This window comes from Myxine glutinosa, chromosome 7, assembly GCF_964187855.1.
Source record: "Myxine glutinosa chromosome 7, kmMyxGlut1.1, whole genome shotgun sequence".
Classification (NCBI taxonomy): Eukaryota; Metazoa; Chordata; class Myxini; order Myxiniformes; family Myxinidae; genus Myxine; species Myxine glutinosa.
The window spans coordinates 154,520,355-154,538,626 of NC_136267.1; the positions used below are offsets into that span (position 1 = coordinate 154,520,355).

An 18,272-nucleotide genomic window follows, 5' to 3' on the forward strand; every position below is an offset into this window, starting at 1 on the left:
TTTGCCCAACTCTCCTCGCAAACTCGCTTGTCTGGAGGCTGCCTGTCTCTTCAAGGCCTCCACCTTCCACCAACTATAGACCTTCCATGAATCAGGTGGGAGTCTCTTCTTCTTCTTCTTCTCTAGGGCATCTAAAGCCCCATATAGCACATCTAACCTGTCTATTGCAAATGACCCTTCCTCTGGCCAAGGCGTATTCAAACCCTCGGTCAATATAGTCCATGCCTTGCTCGGTTGCAAAGCAGCATACCCATAATCTCTTTTCATGTAAAACGCTGGAGTGTTCTTCAACGGCTCTCCCTCCTTTCCTACCTTATTACCCATTCTTCCTACCTTCTTGGGTTAATCCCTCCTGGTAGTCCTAAGATCGGGTCGCCCCCCGATCTCTAGCCTTAAACGCAGTTCTCACGCCGGAGTAACTTAACACCTATTATCTATCACCCACATATGGGTCTACCTGCTTCCCACGCAGGAAGCTTACCTGAGGGATATCCCTCCTTATCTCGGGCGCCCTGTATAATCGATTCGTTACCCACTGCTGCTCTGGTTTAAACTAAATATGGTTCGGAATGCAAGCCAGGTAGTGCAGCCGACAGAGGTCCACACGTCCAAAGTAAGGCAGGAGGCTTCAATTTCGATGTGCAAAAATGCTTACCCAAATCTGATGCCGGCAGGCCTCCTCCCCGACCTGGAACGTGAGGGTCCACCTCGTCTGCACACTTGGATGATCCCACTTCTGACACCAAAATTGTCGGTCGAAGACCTCAAGGGAAGGAAGAAGAAGAAGAATCAGAGCAACAATGTTTAATGGGATCGATTACAAACACACAGTGTGGAGCAAGGCTCGAGAATGCACCGCCTAACACCCAGCGGGCAATTTCTCAAGGCACTCGCTGAAAAATAAGTAAAAAGGCATTTCATTTATAGCAAAATATCAGACAAGAATCTGCGCTAAAGACATAGCAAACCCTGGGCCATAAAGACCCACCTTCCCTCGTCCCTTCCTGAAGAAGGCCAAACTTAGACAAACAGATGTAGGCATAGGATAGGCTGAGCCCTTTTGGCTCTTTATCTAAACATATCAGACCCGAGCGCAGGCCGAAGAAAATATTCTCATACACTAGGCTAAATGGTAGATGAATGATTGGATACACGTGCTGAATACAATAACAATCAAGGATATGTAATGTCTATATTTCTCCCGAGGTTGGTTACATCCTTGATTTAGGAGACATACTAGAAACTACAAAGATATATAATTAATTATTCCCTTTGTGAAGAAGGCGTTTGGCGACATGTTTTCCCTGTACGTGGGTCGCGAGCATTTTATCTACTGTCTGGCACATACATTCAAGGACTTGTTTACTGGGCTAAGGATCCACCCTGTACCTCGAGTCTCGAAAGCACATTTTGTCCCCCCGCCTCTGCCTGCAGCTGAGTTCAAATCAGTTTTCAGAAGCACGATATATAATTTCAGATGTTTATGATCAATTGAGTCATGGGGTTTAAACCCCAATGGCTGACATATATATATATATATATATATATATATATATATATATATATATATATATATATATATATACATATACATACAGACTTGGCATTTAATATGGAATATGTTTTTTGTGGGGGTGAACTTACTTTTCAAGTTGACTTAGAACCAAAAGTTCATTGGAATTATGTTGAAATTATTCTAGACTAGCAGAAGTACCCGGCATTGCCAGGGGGGGGAGGGGGAAGGGGAGGAGAGGGGAACGGGGGGGGGGGCGGGGGGGGGGGAGCGAGCCCCTTGGCAAAGCAAGCGATTTTTTTTTTCATAGCATCATAGCGTTTCATAGCGTCATAGCGATTTTTTTTTTTCATAGCGTCATAGCGTCATAGCGTTCATAGCGTCATATCGTTCATAGCGTCATAGCGTTCATAGCGTTCATAGCACCATAGCGTTCATAGCGTTTCATAGCGTCATAGCGATTTTTTTTTCATAGCGTCATAGCGTCATATTGTTCATAGCGTCATATCGTTCATAGCGTTTCATAGCATCATAGCGATTTTTTTTTTCATAGCGTCATAGCGTCATAGCGTTCATAGCGTCATAGCGTTCATAGCGTCATATCGTTCATAGCGTCATAGCGTTCATAGCGTTCATAGCACCATAGCGTTCATAGCGTTTCATAGCGTCATAGCGATTTTTTTTTCATAGCGTCATAGCGTCATATTGTTCATAGCGTCATATCGTTCATAGCGTCATATCGTTCATAGCGTTTCATAGCATCATAGCGATTTTTTTTTTCATAGCGTCATAGCGTCATAGCGTTCATAGCGTCATAGCGTTCATAGCGTCATATCGTTCATAGCGTCATAGCGTTCATAGCGTTCATAGCACCATAGCGTTCATAGCGTTTCATAGCGTCATAGCGATTTTTTTTTCATAGCGTCATAGCGTCATATTCTTCATAGCGTCATATCGTTCATAGCGTTTCATAGCATCATAGCGATTTTTTTTTTCATAGCGTCATAGCGTTCATAGCGTCATAGCGTTCATAGCGTCATATCGTTCATAGCGTCATAGCGTTCATAGCGTTCATAGCACCATAGCGTTCATAGCGTTTCATAGCGTCATAGCGATTTTTTTTTCATAGCGTCATAGCGTCATATTGTTCATAGCGTCATATCGTTCATAGCGTTTCATAGCATCATAGCGATTTTTTTTTTCATAGCGTCATAGCGTTCATAGCGTCATAGCGTTCATAGCGTCATATCGTTCATAGCGTCATAGCGTTCATAGCGTTCATAGCACCATAGCGTTCATAGCGTTTCATAGCGTCATAGCGATTTTTTTTTCATAGCGTCATAGCGTCATATTGTTCATAGCGTCATATCGTTCATAGCGTTTCATAGCATCATAGCGATTTTTTTTTTCATAGCGTCATAGCGTTCATAGCGTCATAGCGTTCATAGCGTCATATCGTTCATAGCGTCATAGCGTTCATAGCGTCATCACGTGATCGCTCTGAGCGTCATAGCGATTTGTTTTCTTCATAGCGTCATAGCGTCACATCGTTCATAGCGTCATATCGTTCATAGCGTCATAGCGTTCATAGCGTCATAGCATCATCACGTGATCGCTCTGAGCGAATCAGCACCCACCTGTTCTGATTCCGTTGATTCCGTGCGCTGAAATGCGCTGAGGTAAATATGAATAAAAAATATGGATCGTCAAATATTTTGAGTTCGGCCATGTTCGTCCCAGGCTCAATGGCCATGTCTATGCCAAATATCAAGCACGTAAGCCTCTCCGTTTAGGAGTCTATCGGTAACATTACACACACACACACACACACACACACACACACACACACACACACACACACACACACACACACACACAAAAACTGTGTTTTATATATATAGATTGTGTTAATGTGACCTTTAAAAGAAACAAAAACCACATTTGACATTTCGAAGCAAATAAATTGATCCTTGAAAGTGATGTAAACTGATATTGAACTCAATTCACGGACAGTACTGTGGTAAACTTCTATACGTTTTCCAGAAGTATTTCTTTATTTTGCACATTAGCCAAATATTTTTTTAACAAAAACAAAAGTTAAATTACAACTGGGATTACGGACTACTCTAGGGGCTGGGCCTGAGTTGTATGCATTTATATGTATCGGGGAAACCCCATTTTTATATGGTAGTATAGGTCCTAGGCTTTAAAAAAAAATTGGGTTCTCGCTCGAAATCCCCCTAGATTTTGCCCAGCTTGCCCCAAAAGTTGCCCCTCGGGCGAGAAACCATACCGGTCATATCTCGGCCATTTCTTGAGCGATTTTGACCAAAATTTTTTTTTAATAGAGGTTTTTTTGGCTGTTGAACACGCTAAAAGCAATATTTAGTCGATTTGAGAACTGGTTTACATGATAGCGGCTCTGAAGCTCTTCCGGAGAAACCAAATCAGGTCCGAAATTTTTAATCCTCAATATCTCTTAGGTCATTTTATTATTTTAGATGATACGTTTTTGCTAAAAAAGGAATACAGGTTTTACTGTTAGACAACTGCCATATCACACAAATTTATTAAGATTAACACCCACATCACAATGAATTTGTGTAAACTTCCACCATATCAGATCTAATCATATGGATTGGTGCAGGCATCATCTTGCAACTTCATGCACTTGCAGAAAGGGGTGCAGCCCACCTCCTCCATGCGGCATGGACATGTGGCTCGAGCACACTTGCCACAGTTACAGGTCACTGTCCACCGCTTATTCAGAGTCTTGCACCCTGTGACTGGAACAAGGCAGTCGTTCTCTAGCTGATACCCAAAATGTAGTGGATCTATGATGCTGGGTTGGAAGAGGTGGATAATCGAGTATGTACCGAACAAGGCTCGCATTATGTGTGGAAGCAAACCCTCTGACGTTGGAGGCAAATTTTGATGTGATGAGCCCTTGGTCTGATGATATATTTGGGCACGAAGCTGTGTGAAAGACGAAAATTGGTTAGTCTCTCTTAACACCAGCACGAGGAATTTTTCAGCATCAGCCTTGGTATCGGGTGTAATTGTCATTTCTCTACCGAAATTTCTAAGCAATTGGGTGGGCTGGGCTTTGAGGGCAGCTTTCTTGGTGCCTACTTTGCTCGTTGCATCACATCCAGTCAAGCAGTGCAAGGCAGGAAGGACATTGCAAACGTCTTGACCTTGACGTTCGTGCAGAATGTGCAGTGGGATATATCGCACAGTTTTTCCGCGTCCACCTCGCATTGTCATCCGTCCAAACCGCATTGCTTGCGCTCCACGATCGCATAGTTTCAGTTGTCGGATATACCAAGTCCGCCATGTGGCTATCACTGACTTCGAAGTTAAGTCTGCCTATGGCCCAAGCCATATCGGATAGTCGCTTGTCCCGCCTAGTATCATCGTAGACTGCTGGTTGATCGTGGCCTCTGTCAGATGTGGGTAGGTCATACTTTTTCAGATTTTCTCCAAATTCGTGTAGCTGCTGACATGGCAATACTTCCTTTAGGGCTTTCGGACCATGAACTACAGATGTGTCACAGCGCTTGGGTTTGGATAAGACGGCCTTAGGCTTATGCTGGTAGAGGACACACACCGTATCATGTTCAGATGAATTTGCACCTTCGTGGTCCCAGTTGTCCATTGCTGCTGATGTGAAGTTCCCTGGGTCAAAATGGGCTGGCAACTTCATGTCCGCTTCATTTTGGTTGACAGTGAACGCGGCCATGTCATGCTGGTACCGGCGAAGTTCAGTGTAGCTCATGGCCAGCACCTGTCGATTCAGAGAGGTGACAAAGATTTTGCCACCACGTCCTAGACTGTGGGCAAACTCGGCATTCAATACAGACATTGGTGTTCTTTTTCTGTCAGAATGGTGAATGTAGAACATGTGCTGGAACATGGTCTGTATTTTCCAACATCGCTGGACTGAAAGAGAACCATCTTTGCGCGGCACCTGTTCCTCCTCCTGGTCTACATCATCGACATCTTCCTGCATGTCACTTGTTATTACTTGGTCAGCTGCGGCCCTGTATGTGGCTGGATTGAATTTAAACAAATGGCCATAAAACTGCAGGATGGGCTCTGGGATATTCATCTTTGACCAGGCTTGCTTTAAATCTTGGGCATCACAGAAGCGATCATCTAAGTCGAAGTCATAGTCATGCAAGCATGCTCTGAATTGAGCTGCTACTAATTGCATGGGACTCACTGATCGGATACGCTCAGCAAGTACATTTGCCTCATTACCCAGCACATAGAATACCATGAGGCATTTTCTTGCAGAATCTGAGTAAGCAAAGTCTATCAGGTCGTTGAACTGCTTGTAGAGGAGGACCTTCACATCCCTATTCTGGACATTACCTTTACCTCCTCGGTGGCTGTTCATCTGGTCTCGAATAGTAGAAAGTTCATAACCCTTGCCAGCACTCAGACCCATCTCAATCTCGTCAACGATCTCATTCCACACCCGCTGCTTGGCATTGAGTTGTACAGGGGCACTAAAAGTTCTGGAGCGTTCATACTGCTGAATATATTTGCACATGCACTGGTTGTGATAATAAATATCAGACCCATACACAGCATGTTCGTCTTGAAGGTCACAAGTTCGACGGAAAACATCATCCTGGAAGTAGACAGTCACATCTAGGAATATGTTTGCTCGGTTGCTCTCGCAGATTCTATATTTGGTGAAGTCACGGTTGACTGACTTGTTGCCACATATGACGCATGTATACTGATAGTACACAGTGGCACGACCAGGTGCCACACAAGCCGGGGTCCGCATGCTGTTTGACTGTGAACGAGTTGTAGTAGGTGTTGGTGACTGGGTTGATGCATCATCACCAGAGGGCACAGATTGCTTCAATGCTTCTTTCTGTTTCTCCTTAAGCTTGGCAATTTTGGTGCTATTTGTGTAGCCCTTGTAGCACGCATTTGTGACATGATAATTGAATAGAGCACCAGGCGTCAACTTCTTCAACCTTGCGAGCACCACATCTTGTCGTGTCTCACTTGCGGATATAATCTGATCGCACCCATGTTGTGTTGACACCACGGTCAGCAAGAAAGTGTTGGATCATGCGAGCACGATGAGGCCATGCATTGTCATCTTGGAAGACAAAGTTTCCTCGAAAGGCTACACGAGCAAATGGAAGCAATGTTTCTTCCAGAATGGCCCTGTACTTGAACTGGTTCAGGTTTCCATTCAGAACAACCAGGTCAGTTTTGCCCCCTGCATGAAAAGCAACCCAAACGGTCACCCCACCACCTCCAGCTTGGACTCTTGGCACTATACAATCTTCGTTGTAGGCTTCATGCACTTGTCTGTGCACTCAGACATGGCCATCTTGACGATAGACCAGAAATCAAGACTCGTCGCTGAAGATCACATGATTCCAGTGTCCTGGCTGCCATTGATGGTGCTCTCTGGCCCACTGAAATCGGCGCTGGCGGTGTTGTCTTGTCAGGCGTGGCTTTCTCAGGGGATGCCTGGCATGATAGCCTGCTTGAACCAGTCGTTGGTTGACTAGCCTTCTGGATACAGGCACATTTGTCAGTTGCTGCCACTCAGCCCTAAGCCGATTAGCTGACTTGGTACGGCCATTGCGTACTAACCGGTGCAGCTGGCGATCATCCCTCCTTGTGGTTCTGTGGGGACGTCTTGGCCTTGGTATTGGAGTAGGGACACCCCTCTGAGCATTTCGTTTCAGGATCTTTGACACCTGACCTTGAGTGATGCCATACTGCCGAGCAATAGCACGCTGTTTCATGCCGTAATTTCGTAAAGCCACCACTCCATGACAAACAGCATTGTCGAGTTGACGGACCATCTCCAGAGGAAGCGGCAATAACTTTTGGAGACGTGCAGCAGTTGTTTTCCACTAATACAGAACGCAACAACCCTTGTATACCCGACTGTGAAGCCAATCATCAAATGCACCTGTCCGTACATTTTGCCACGCCACCTGTGATATAATCCTGTTGTTGACTTCTTGCTGCGACAGACAATCAGTGACATGGTTCTTTTAACAAATAAATCACCAAAGTGTAAAAGAAACTCATCAGATTGATATACTGAGTTAACAAAGTAAACCCAAGTCAAGAAAAAAAAAAAATTCCATATTAAATGCCAAGTCTGTATATATATATACAGTCACGTTAAAAAGTAAGTACACCCCATGTAAAGTTTTGACTTTTTCAACATATTTCAACATACAGCTATTTGATCTTCATTTCAACAATATTGATAGATAAAGGTGATATAATATAACAAATATCATGAAACATTTACATTTTGTAGACCATTGTATAATTTAAATAAATATAAATGCAAATTTTGCATGTGGAAAAAGTAAGTACATTCTTGGCTCTAATAGGTGGTATTGCCCCCTTTGGCAGAAACAACCTCAAGTAGGCGTTTCTTATAACTGTCTACCAGTCTCTGACATCGACAGGGAGAAATTTTTGCCCACTCCTCCATGCAGAATTCTTTCAGCTGTGTGATGTTTGAGGGGTTTCTTGCATGCACAGCTCGTTTCAAATCCCCCCACAACATTTCGATGGGATTTAGATCCGGGTTGTGACTTGGCCATTCCAGAACCTCCATTTCTTTCTTTTCAGCCATTCTTTGGTGGATTTACTGGTATGTTTAGGGTCATTGTCATGTTGCAAGGTCCACCTTCGGTTGAGCTTCTACTTTCCGACAGATGGCCTCACATTATCCTCAAGCACCCTCTGGTACAATGAAGAATTCATAGTGGATTCTATGATGGTGAGCTGCCCAGGCCCTGATGCAGCACAGCTGCCCCAAACCATAATATTTCCACCACCATGCTTTACAGTTGGTATCAGGTTATTGTGGTCAATTGCTGTCTTTGGTTTTCGCCAAACATGTCTTCTGGTACTGTGGCCAAATAGCTCTACCTTTGACTCATCTGTCCAGAGCACATTGTTCCAGAAGTGCTGGGCTTTGCCAAGGTGGTCATTGGCAAACTTTAGTCTTGCCCTGATGTTCTTTCTGGACAGCAAAGGTTTCCTCCTGGCACACCTCCCATGTAGATCAAATTTGTGCAGCCTCTTTCTAATGGTAGACTCGTGCACTTTGACATCAACAGTGGCAAGAGCTACCTGTAGGTCCCGTGATGACATTCTGGGGTTCTTAGAGACTTCTTTCAGGATCTTGCGGTCTGCTCTCGGGCTGAACTTGCTGGGGCGGCCTGGCCTGAACAAGTTGGCAGTTGTTTGGAATCTTCTCCACTTGTAGATGATCTTCCGGACAGTCGAATGATTGATTTCAAATTGTATGGAGATCTCTTTAAATCCCTTCCCAGACTCGTAGGCATCGATAACCTTCTTTCTGAAGGCCTCAGAGAGCTCTTTTGATCTAGGAATGGTGATGCCACACACTTCAACAACAAAGAGCAAACCAAACGAAATGTCTGAGATTTAAATAAGACAGGTTCCTCCAAGATCCTCTCTAACGATGTTCTAATCATTTGCACCTGAGCTGGTGCACCTGATTCTAATTTTAGGTATTTGAAGTAGTGATAAATGTAGGGGTTACTTACTTTTTCCACATGCGAAATTTGCATTCATGTTTATTTAAATTATACAATGGACTACAAAATGTAAATGTTTCATGATATTTGTTATATTATATCACCTTTATCTATCAATATTGTTGAAATGACGATCAAATAGCTGCATGTTTAAATATGTTGAAAAAGTCAAAACTTTACATGGGGTGTACTTACTTTTTCACATGACTGTAGATTTATATATATTTATATAAAATCAAGTAAATGTCTTTCCATTGGAAATCACATGTCTCCATAGTTTCTTCCCCACTTGGTATGAGCTTCTTCTCGGCTATTGAGGTTGTTTTCTATTTTTAATTCCTCTTCCCACTCCCCTCGATGGTTGACCATCCTTACATATTATTTTGCCATCCTAAGTGTCAACATTTTATATAATGACATGTTCAGCTCAATGGTTTTTGTGAACAAAAAATTAATTTCCTCATTGGTATTTAGTACGTATGAGATAAATTCCAGGTATAATACGATATACGGAGTTTGTAGAGGATGCTAATTATAGAACATGAATGCTTAATCGTAAAATTCAACCAGTCTCCTTCCTCTGCCATTGCAGTGCTTTGTCAAGTCTGGTGTGTGCTTTCCCTCCCTCACATCAAATGGCATCACTGCAGACTCTGCTGGAGATAAGGCAGGCCTCAGTACTAGCGCTCGACCTCTCCCAGACCAACCAATTTGCAATGCTTGTCTCAAAATAATATTAAATTATGAAGCCTTTTGCACTCATATATTAATGACTAGCAGAAGTACCCTGCATTGCCGGGCGGGGGAGGGGAGGGGAACGGGGGGGGAGGGGAGAAGAGGGGGGAGGGGGAAGGGGAGGGGGGAGGGGGAAGGGGGGAGGGGAGGAGAGGGGGGAGGGGGAGGGAGGAGGGGAGGATGGGAGGGGGAGAGGAGTGGGGGGGAGGGGGGGAGGGGGAGGGGAGGCGGAGGGGGGAGGGGGAGGGGGAGGGGGATGGGGAAGGGGTAGGGCAGAAAGGAAGGGGTAGGGGAAAGGGAGAGGCATGGGGGAAAGGGAGGGGGAGGGGAGGGGGTTGGGGAAGGGGTAGGGTGGAAAGGAAGGGTAGGGGGGAAATGGAGGGGCATGGGGGAAAGGGAGGGGGAGGGGGAGGGGAGGGAAAGGGGAGGGGGGAAGGGGAGAGGGTAGAGTGGAGGGGAAGGGTAGGGGGAGGGAGGGGGAAAGGGAGGGGGAGGGGGAGGAGGGAAGGGGAGGGAGGGATTATAGATGGTTACTGGCAATTGATCACATCCACAAATGATGTAATCCACACAATTATGTACTTTACATAACGTTAATAGAATACATGGCCGTGTAGATGGGAAATACAGTTTGTTTGAAATAAATCACCAAATATCAGATGAAAGTGAAAAAAAACCTATTAGTCCATGGGCTGAGTAGGTTTACATGCACCCCCCCCCCCCCCCCCCCACAACTTAACTTCCCCGGTATGTCCATGTACCCCCCCACCCTAGGGGTTAGGAAAAAACCATGTTAACAGAAAAAAAAACTCATTCCCAAGGTACCTCCCACGCATATTTTGATGTTACCCCCCCTGTGTCAGTGATTTCCGAAAATTAGGGTAGGCGAAATTCAAATGGCCATAACTTTTTACCTAGTCATCCTATGGTTGCATATGACCCCTCAAAATGTTTGTCCTGGGACACTCTTTACAATGATATGTGTTATATGCAAATGAGGTCACTAATGAGGTCACCAGAGGTCAAACTATGAGGGAATGGGTTTTTTTTTCTGTTAACATGGTTTTTCCTAACCCCTAGGGTGGGGGGTACATGGACATACCCGGGAAGTTAAGTTGTGGGGGGGGGGGGGGGAGTGCATGTAAACCCTACTCAGGCCACGGACTATATGTGGTGTGAATGGCAATGTTCCTCGCTGAAATGTGAAAAAACTGAATTACGTGCGAATGCATAACTGTGAGATTATGGCGGCAAAGTTGGAACATCACCTGATCGCTCTGAGCGAATCAGCGTGCTGCTCTGCCACCAGCTGAGATCCCGTGTATAATGTTCCTCGCTGAAATGCGCTGAGGTAAATATGAATAAAAAATTCGATATATTTTCACTTTTACGTTTTGGCTAACTCGCTCGCGAACCTGACGAAGATCCTGAGCAAGGATCGCTACGTTATGCTAACGCTACGTTAGCTACGCCACGTTCGCTACATTATGGCTAAAAATATGGATCTAAAGATGAAAGAAAAAAAAACGTATGTGGTGTGAATGGCAATGTTCCTCGCTGAAATGTGAAAAAACTGAATTAAGTGCGAATGCATAACTGTGAGATTATGGCAGCAAAGTTGGAACATCACGTGATCGCTCTGAGCGAATCAGCGTGCTGCTCTGCCACCAGCTCAGATGCCATTATATTCCTCGCTGAAATGCACTGAGGTAAAAATATGGTAAAGAAATATTATGAAATATTTTTTTATAGATCAGCCATGTTCTTCCCAGGCTCAATGCCCATATCTATGCCAAATATGAAGCACGTGAGCCTCTCCGTTTAGGAGTCTATCGGTAACATTACACACACACACACACACACACACACACACACACACACACACACACAAACTGTGTTTTATATATATAGATGAAGCCTTATGAATGAATTATGAAGCCTCATATATTCATGATGTTGCTTTTGAGAGCAACACATTTGCAATGATGATTCCATCGTTTATTTTCAGGATTTAAGGCTCATAGTTCAGCTGCCAAATGTCAGACACACATCTTATATACATGGACGAATATGCGAGACACAACAAAGGTCTGTTAGATGAGACAAACGCAGCCACTGAGCTTGGGGGAAGTGCCGTCACTTCCCAGGGCACCCTGGGTACCAGCGACACCAAAACAATTGCGCTGCCTTTCTCATCGCACTCAGTGGGACATTTCCGAAGGAGGAATTCCCTCCTCCCGATGGATGCCAACCTGTGAGGATTGTTCATGCTCTTATCCTTTTAAATGCTGAACATCAATGGAAGAAGCAGCACGTACGATTTTTAAAAGTCTTTGAGACAACTCAGCTGGGCTTTGAAACACCGACCTCCCAGAATCAGAGCGGACGTTCTAACCATTACATCACCGAGTCTGGTGTACACTTCCTTTTTGTTACATCAGAGTCACGTCCCATTAACTTGGGTTTGCCAGCTCGTGGAGCCTGTACTGTTCACTCCAGTGTTTAATGAACTAGCCGAACAAGCCTGACATTCGACTGGAACCTTTTATGGAAGGGATTTTTTTTTTTTTTTTTTTTTTTTGTATACAAGATCGAGGCTCGTGAAAGAGCGAACATTAATCACACAAAAAGACAAACCGATACATAAAACATATAACATCGGGAGCGGTAGACAAGATGGGGAGAGAGGGGGAAGGACACAAACACAACATTTGAGAGCAGGGACCGAGAGACATGGAGACATCGAGAGATCTGAGAGAGGGCGAGGGCTTTGGGGGGGGGGGGGCATGGGAAGGGGGCGGTGGGAGAGGTATAAAACATATGGACACTGCCAGGACTTCCAGGAAAGAAGTTGGAATTTCAAACAAGGTGGATCTGGGGTGAATTAGCGGGGGTAGAAAAGATCAAGGTTTTGGATGGGGGAAAATAAGAGATGGTGGTGAACAGCTGTTTTAAAGACCTGGAGGGAGGAGTGGGATTGAAGGGAGTGAGGGAGTTTGTTCCAGAGGCGGGAGAAAAGAGGAATGAAAGAGTGAAGGTGAGCAGAGAGCCGAGATTTCGGCAGTTTAACCATCAGAGGGTTGCTGGCAGATCTTGTGCGACCTGTAGGAATATTTGGGGGACAGAGCACAGAGAGAGCTGGGGGTGCAAGGCCGGAGAGGAGTCGGTAGAAGACAGAAAGACCACCTACCTGCCTGTGGTGAGTGAGTGAAAGGCCCTCAGAGATAGCTTCATCGCGGGAGATTCCAATAATTCTGAAAGCTTTGCTTTCAACAGCGTGAAGCCGAGCTAGGTGTGAGGCAGGAGCACCGGCCCATAGGGGAGAACAGTATTCCATTGAGCTGCGGATGAAAGCCTTGTATGTGGTGAGGAGCTCAGGTGTGCCGAGGAAGGACTTCGCACGACGGAGGATGCCCAGTCGGCGACTGGCTTTGGAGGCCAGCTTGGAAATGTGGTTTTCCCAAGAAAGATCATGGCAGATAGTGAGACCCAAAAGCTTGAGCGACAGAACTTCTTGGAGAGGATTGTTGAGAAAGTAGATGGGAGGGTTGTCCAGTCGATCTTTTCGGAGAGACATAGTAAGAGTGTGAGATTTGTCAGGATTGAAAGACATGTTCCACTTGTTTGACCAGTCTGTGATTTTGTCCAAGTCTTCAGAGAGTGAGGAGGCTGCAGACTGCCGATCTGAGGGAAGAGGGATGGAGCGGCAGAGAGTGGAGTCATCAGCAAAGAGATAGAGAGGATTTTCAAGAGAGTCAGAGAGATCATTGATGAAGACCAGAAAAAGCACGGGGCCCAGAACACTGCCTTGGGGAACTCCAGCCTGAACAGGAAGAGGAGATGAGAGAAACCCATTCAGGGCCACACGTTGACGACGACTAGAGAGGAAGTCCGCCAGCCATGCGTGGAGATTTCCATGGATACCAAAGGAGGAGAGTTTGGTGAGCAGAGCGGGGTGCCAGACCGTGTCGAAGGCACGTGATATGTCGAGGAGACAGCTCTAATTTCCTGTTTGGCATTGAGGACCTCCATCCATTGTTGAGACAGCAGAAGCAGCATGTCCAGAGTAGAGTGACCTGGTCTGAAACCAAATTGATGATCAGAGATCAAGCCATTGGAGAAGAGGAAAGATTTCATATCCGAAGCAATGATGGATTCCATGACTTTGCTGATAATTGGGAGAAGGCTGATTGGTCTGTAGTTGCTAGGATCTGTTTTTGCACCTTTTTGTGCATAGCGGTGATGTTGGCTGATTTCCAAGCAGATGGCAGTTGACCTTGAGCAAAAGAGAGGGTGAAGAGAACAGAGAGAGGGTGAGATAGAGCGGCAGAGCAGGATTTTAGGACCCGTGGGCTGATGCCGTCGGGTCCAGTTGCAGAATCAGAGTCGAGGGTTGACAGAAACTTTTCCACCTTGTCAGGAGGAAAGGACACGGAGTCCAGGAGCAGCAGGGTACGACTGGGTATGGTGGGTACAGAGAGGGATGGGTTTGGGACACAAGATTTAGAGGCAAACACAGAGTTGAGGCATTCAGCTTTTTCACGTGCGGAGTCAGCTGTGTAGCCGTTTGAGGTAAGGGAGGGGATGGAGGGGGAACAAACACCAGAAACGGATTTGACCAGACGCCACCAGGATTTGGAAGAGGGAGACAGATAAGAGAGTTCGGTCTTGAGAATGGAGAGATATTGTTTCCTGGCTCTCCTGAGGGTGGACACACACTTGTTTCGGGCTTTGTGAAAGGAAATGAGATTTCCTTCCGTTGGATTTGCTTTCCAGGAGACGAAGGCAAGTTGTTTCTGGGCAACAGCCTCACCACAAGATTCCGTGTACCATGGACGGGAGGAAGGGTATGACAACTGAAGACGAGATGGGATAAATCTGTGCATGAGAGAGAGCAATTTACTTTGGAAGAATTCCCAGGATGAGTTGATGGTCAGAGGTGGTAGAGATGGGAGACCAGTCCAGATGATTGATGGCTGCTTGAAGACCGTGCCAGTTGGCCTGAGTGAAATGCCAGACTCGTCGACGCTGAGCAGGCTCCCTGAGGATGGTCAGAGAGATGTCCACTTTAACAAGGACATGATCAGATGATCCGATTGGAGCAGAAGAAGAGCAGCAGACATTTTCAGGGAAGTTAGTCATAACCAAGTCCAGAAGAGAAGATGTTCCGTTGACTGAGATCCGGGTCGGGAAATTGACAGATTGTGTCAGTCCCAGTGAGTCGCAGAAGTTCTTTGCTGAGGAGCCATGGCTGGTGAGAGAGGTACCCACACCCAGCCAACTGGCATGATGACAGTTGAAATCACCACATATGAGGAAGAGAGAGTTGGGATGAGTAGATAGAAGTTGGTCCATATTATCAGACAGCGAGATGTAGATGGAGTCATCACTGTTTGGTGGACGGTACAACACACATATGAACAAGAGGTGGGAGCGAAGGGGAAGCCGTAGCCAGAGGTATTCCTGGGGGTGAGGTGGAGAGAGTGCAGTGCAGGGCGAGTGAGGAAGAGAGTTTTTGATAAAGATAGCAACCCCACCTCCAGCACGAGGCTCAGGTCTATCATACCGGAGGAGGGAGTAGCCCGGGAGAGATACTAAGGAATCAGAGACATCATAAAGGAGGAAAGTTTCTGTTAAGCAGATCACGTCTGGTTTGACAGAAGCAACCTGTATGGAGAGATCAGTTAAGTTTGAACGAAGGCCCCGGATGTTTGAGGTCCATACCGTTAATGAAGAGGAAGAGGGAGCATCAGATACAGAACAGGGGGGAGGAGGGGTAGTGGAAGAGGTGGAAGAGGGAGGGTGAGCTGTTGAAGGTGTGTCAGAGATTTCAGAATAGCTCGGAGAAAGGGAAGGATGGGGCGGACAAAAGGTTTGATGGTGATTGGGTGAGGCACAATGAGGTGTTATTTGAGGAGGGGGAAGAGCGAGGCAGAAGGTTGGGGGAGATGGAGGTGAGAGTTGGAAGGGGGAAGAAGCGGGGAGGATGCTTTGAGGAGGGGGAGTGAGAGGGGGGAAATTGAGAAGCAATGAGGGTGGGGAGATTTGAAGGGGAGGGGTGAGGGGGGAGTTTGGGAGGGAAGGGACAAGGGGAGGGATTTGAAAGGGATGGGATATGGGGGAGATTTGGAGGGGAGGGGTGAGGGAGGAGTCTAGGAGGGGAGGGGCGAGGGGGCGTCTTGGCGGGGAGGGGGTGAGGGGGTAGTTTAGGAGGGAGGGGGCAAGGGGGGAGATTTGAAAGGGATGGGTGATGGGGAAGATTTGGAGGGGAGGGGTGATGGGGAAGATTTGGAGGGGAGGGGTTATGGGGAAGATTTGGAGGGGAGGGGTGAGATTGGATTTTAGAAAGTGTACGATTTATGGGAAACGAACATTTATTGCAAAATGAGTTTCTTGTGACCTTCGAGTTAAAAATACGTTTAAGGACGCTGGATGGAGGATGGAGTGCAGGAGAGTTTAGGGAATGTAGAAAGGGATATGGAAATCGAACACCGTGCCGACAATAACTCGTCAAAAATGAGTCTACCTGCAATTAATACTGACAGACGTGACCCCCAAATTAACATCCCACCAGGTAGACCGCACACTTTTTGAATCAATGTACTTCCTCGGAAACACCAGTCCAACAGTTTCTGGTCATGTCTTAAATCGAAGCAAAAAAGGACAGCTCAAAAGGAAGTTGTCTACTTCTGGACATGCTGTAAGAAATATTCAATAGTTTTCAGGGCTTGTTTAAGTTGAAAGCAATTAAATAAACTGTGAGCTCATATTAGTTTATGCTGAATTATTTTCTTGTTTCATGAGAGAGAGGTTGAATTAGATTGGCAAAGACTTTATCACTGGATATTGTGTGAGTGCCGATAATAATCACTGATTTTGTGTTGTTGGTTTTAATTGGACTTGATGCTGCAGCCCCACCACGTGAACTCACTGAGGAGGAAAAGCAGCAGATCATCCACTCTGATGAATTTATCACATTCTTCGACCGCAGCATGAGTATAATGGAGCGTGCACTGGCAGAAGAAGAGGACATTTTCATTGATTACAGTGGTCGTGATGGAGACGAAAAGGACGGGTAATACGTGCTCGTTGAAAAATATAAACTGTACATGAAACGATAGCTTGGGTTTACAGGATAACTCATGGGTGGAACACTTGCTTTGTCTAGTCTAGCTTTGCCTTGATTCCCAACAGAATATTATCAGAATACAAAGTGTTGCTTTGCAGGCAGCCCATCGGTAACACAGGTGTTCTGAGGCATGCAGTTTGTGTAGGCCTCAGGCTTCAAGCCTTCGAGCCTATAGGATAATTCCTTTATGGCCCAGTGGAACTTGAATCAATCCAAGCCATATAAACACCATGTATTATATATGCACAGAAGCAATAGCAATGTTTTGGCTTCATTACATCACCCGAGCTGTTATTTTTTCGAGGCATTGAGCAATCAAACCAGCGTTGTGTGCCTATGCACCGCCCGCATTTTTTTTTTTTCGGAAGCGAATGAGGTTGTGCTTGTACATCACTCACATTATTAGTCCCCTACCGGTGTACACCGGAGGGGACTATAGGTTTGCACGCCGTCCCTCCGTCTGTCTGTCCGTCACTCCGTCAGTCTGTCAGTCTGTCAGTCTGTCCGTCCGTCACGCAAAGAACAGTTTTCCGGACTTTTTTTCTAAACGCTTAATGCTAATGATTTCAATCTTGGCACATGGTTTCCTCATGATAACTTACAGATGAAATTCGAACTTCACGACGTTTCGATCATTTTTGACAAAGTTATGACACTTTGAACTTTGGGAATTCTGATAATTCTGATGATCCTTAACTCAGTGCCATTTTAAGTTTTAATTTCCTTTAAAAAAGATTTTCTCTGCAATAATAGGACAGATTAAGATCAAATTTTCACCGTAGGGGGGACTCGGTCTGTAGAATATTTTAATGGTAATTATGATGTCACAGGTCACGTGGTTCGGCCGCCATATTGTTTTTCGTGAAAACACGAAAACCCCTTTCTCTCTGCAACGGCTGAACAGATCGAGGCCAAGCTTGGCAGTCAGAATCGCATACACATGGCGAACGAAAAAGTCAGCGAGCATGACGTAATGCGTCATTTGGTTTCAGAGTTATGACGTTTTAAGCATGAACCTTTAAAACCGAGCTCCTCCCTCATTTTTGATCCAATCGAGGGGAAACTTCACAGATCTGTTCAGCATGTCAGTCTACTAAAATGTCCTTTTGGAATTTGCGATAGGGCACGTGGTTTGGCAGATATCGTTAATTAAACGAAGATATTTAAAAAATGGATATCTCTTGTTAGTCCCATACCGGTGTACACCGGAGGAGACTATAGGTTTGCACGCCGTCCCTCCGTCTGTCCCTCCGTCAGTCTGTCAGTCCGTCACACAAAGAACAGTTTTCCGGACCTTTTTTCTAAACTCTTAATGCTAATG

At 45.6% G+C, this 18,272-nt stretch overlaps 1 protein-coding gene across 2 annotated transcripts in view; it reads left to right on the forward strand.

Moving 5' to 3' along the window:
* LOC137430897 (cytoplasmic dynein 1 intermediate chain 1-like) overlaps positions 1 to 18,272 on the forward strand; it is a 147,974-nt gene that overhangs the window by 55,943 nt on the left and 73,759 nt on the right. For both annotated transcript variants that reach the window (XM_078782432.1, XM_078782433.1), the window contains exon 8: positions 16,735 to 16,897. In XM_078782432.1, coding sequence (XP_078638558.1) covers positions 16,735 to 16,897 — 163 coding nt within the window. The remainder of the gene's footprint in view (positions 1 to 16,734; positions 16,898 to 18,272) is intronic.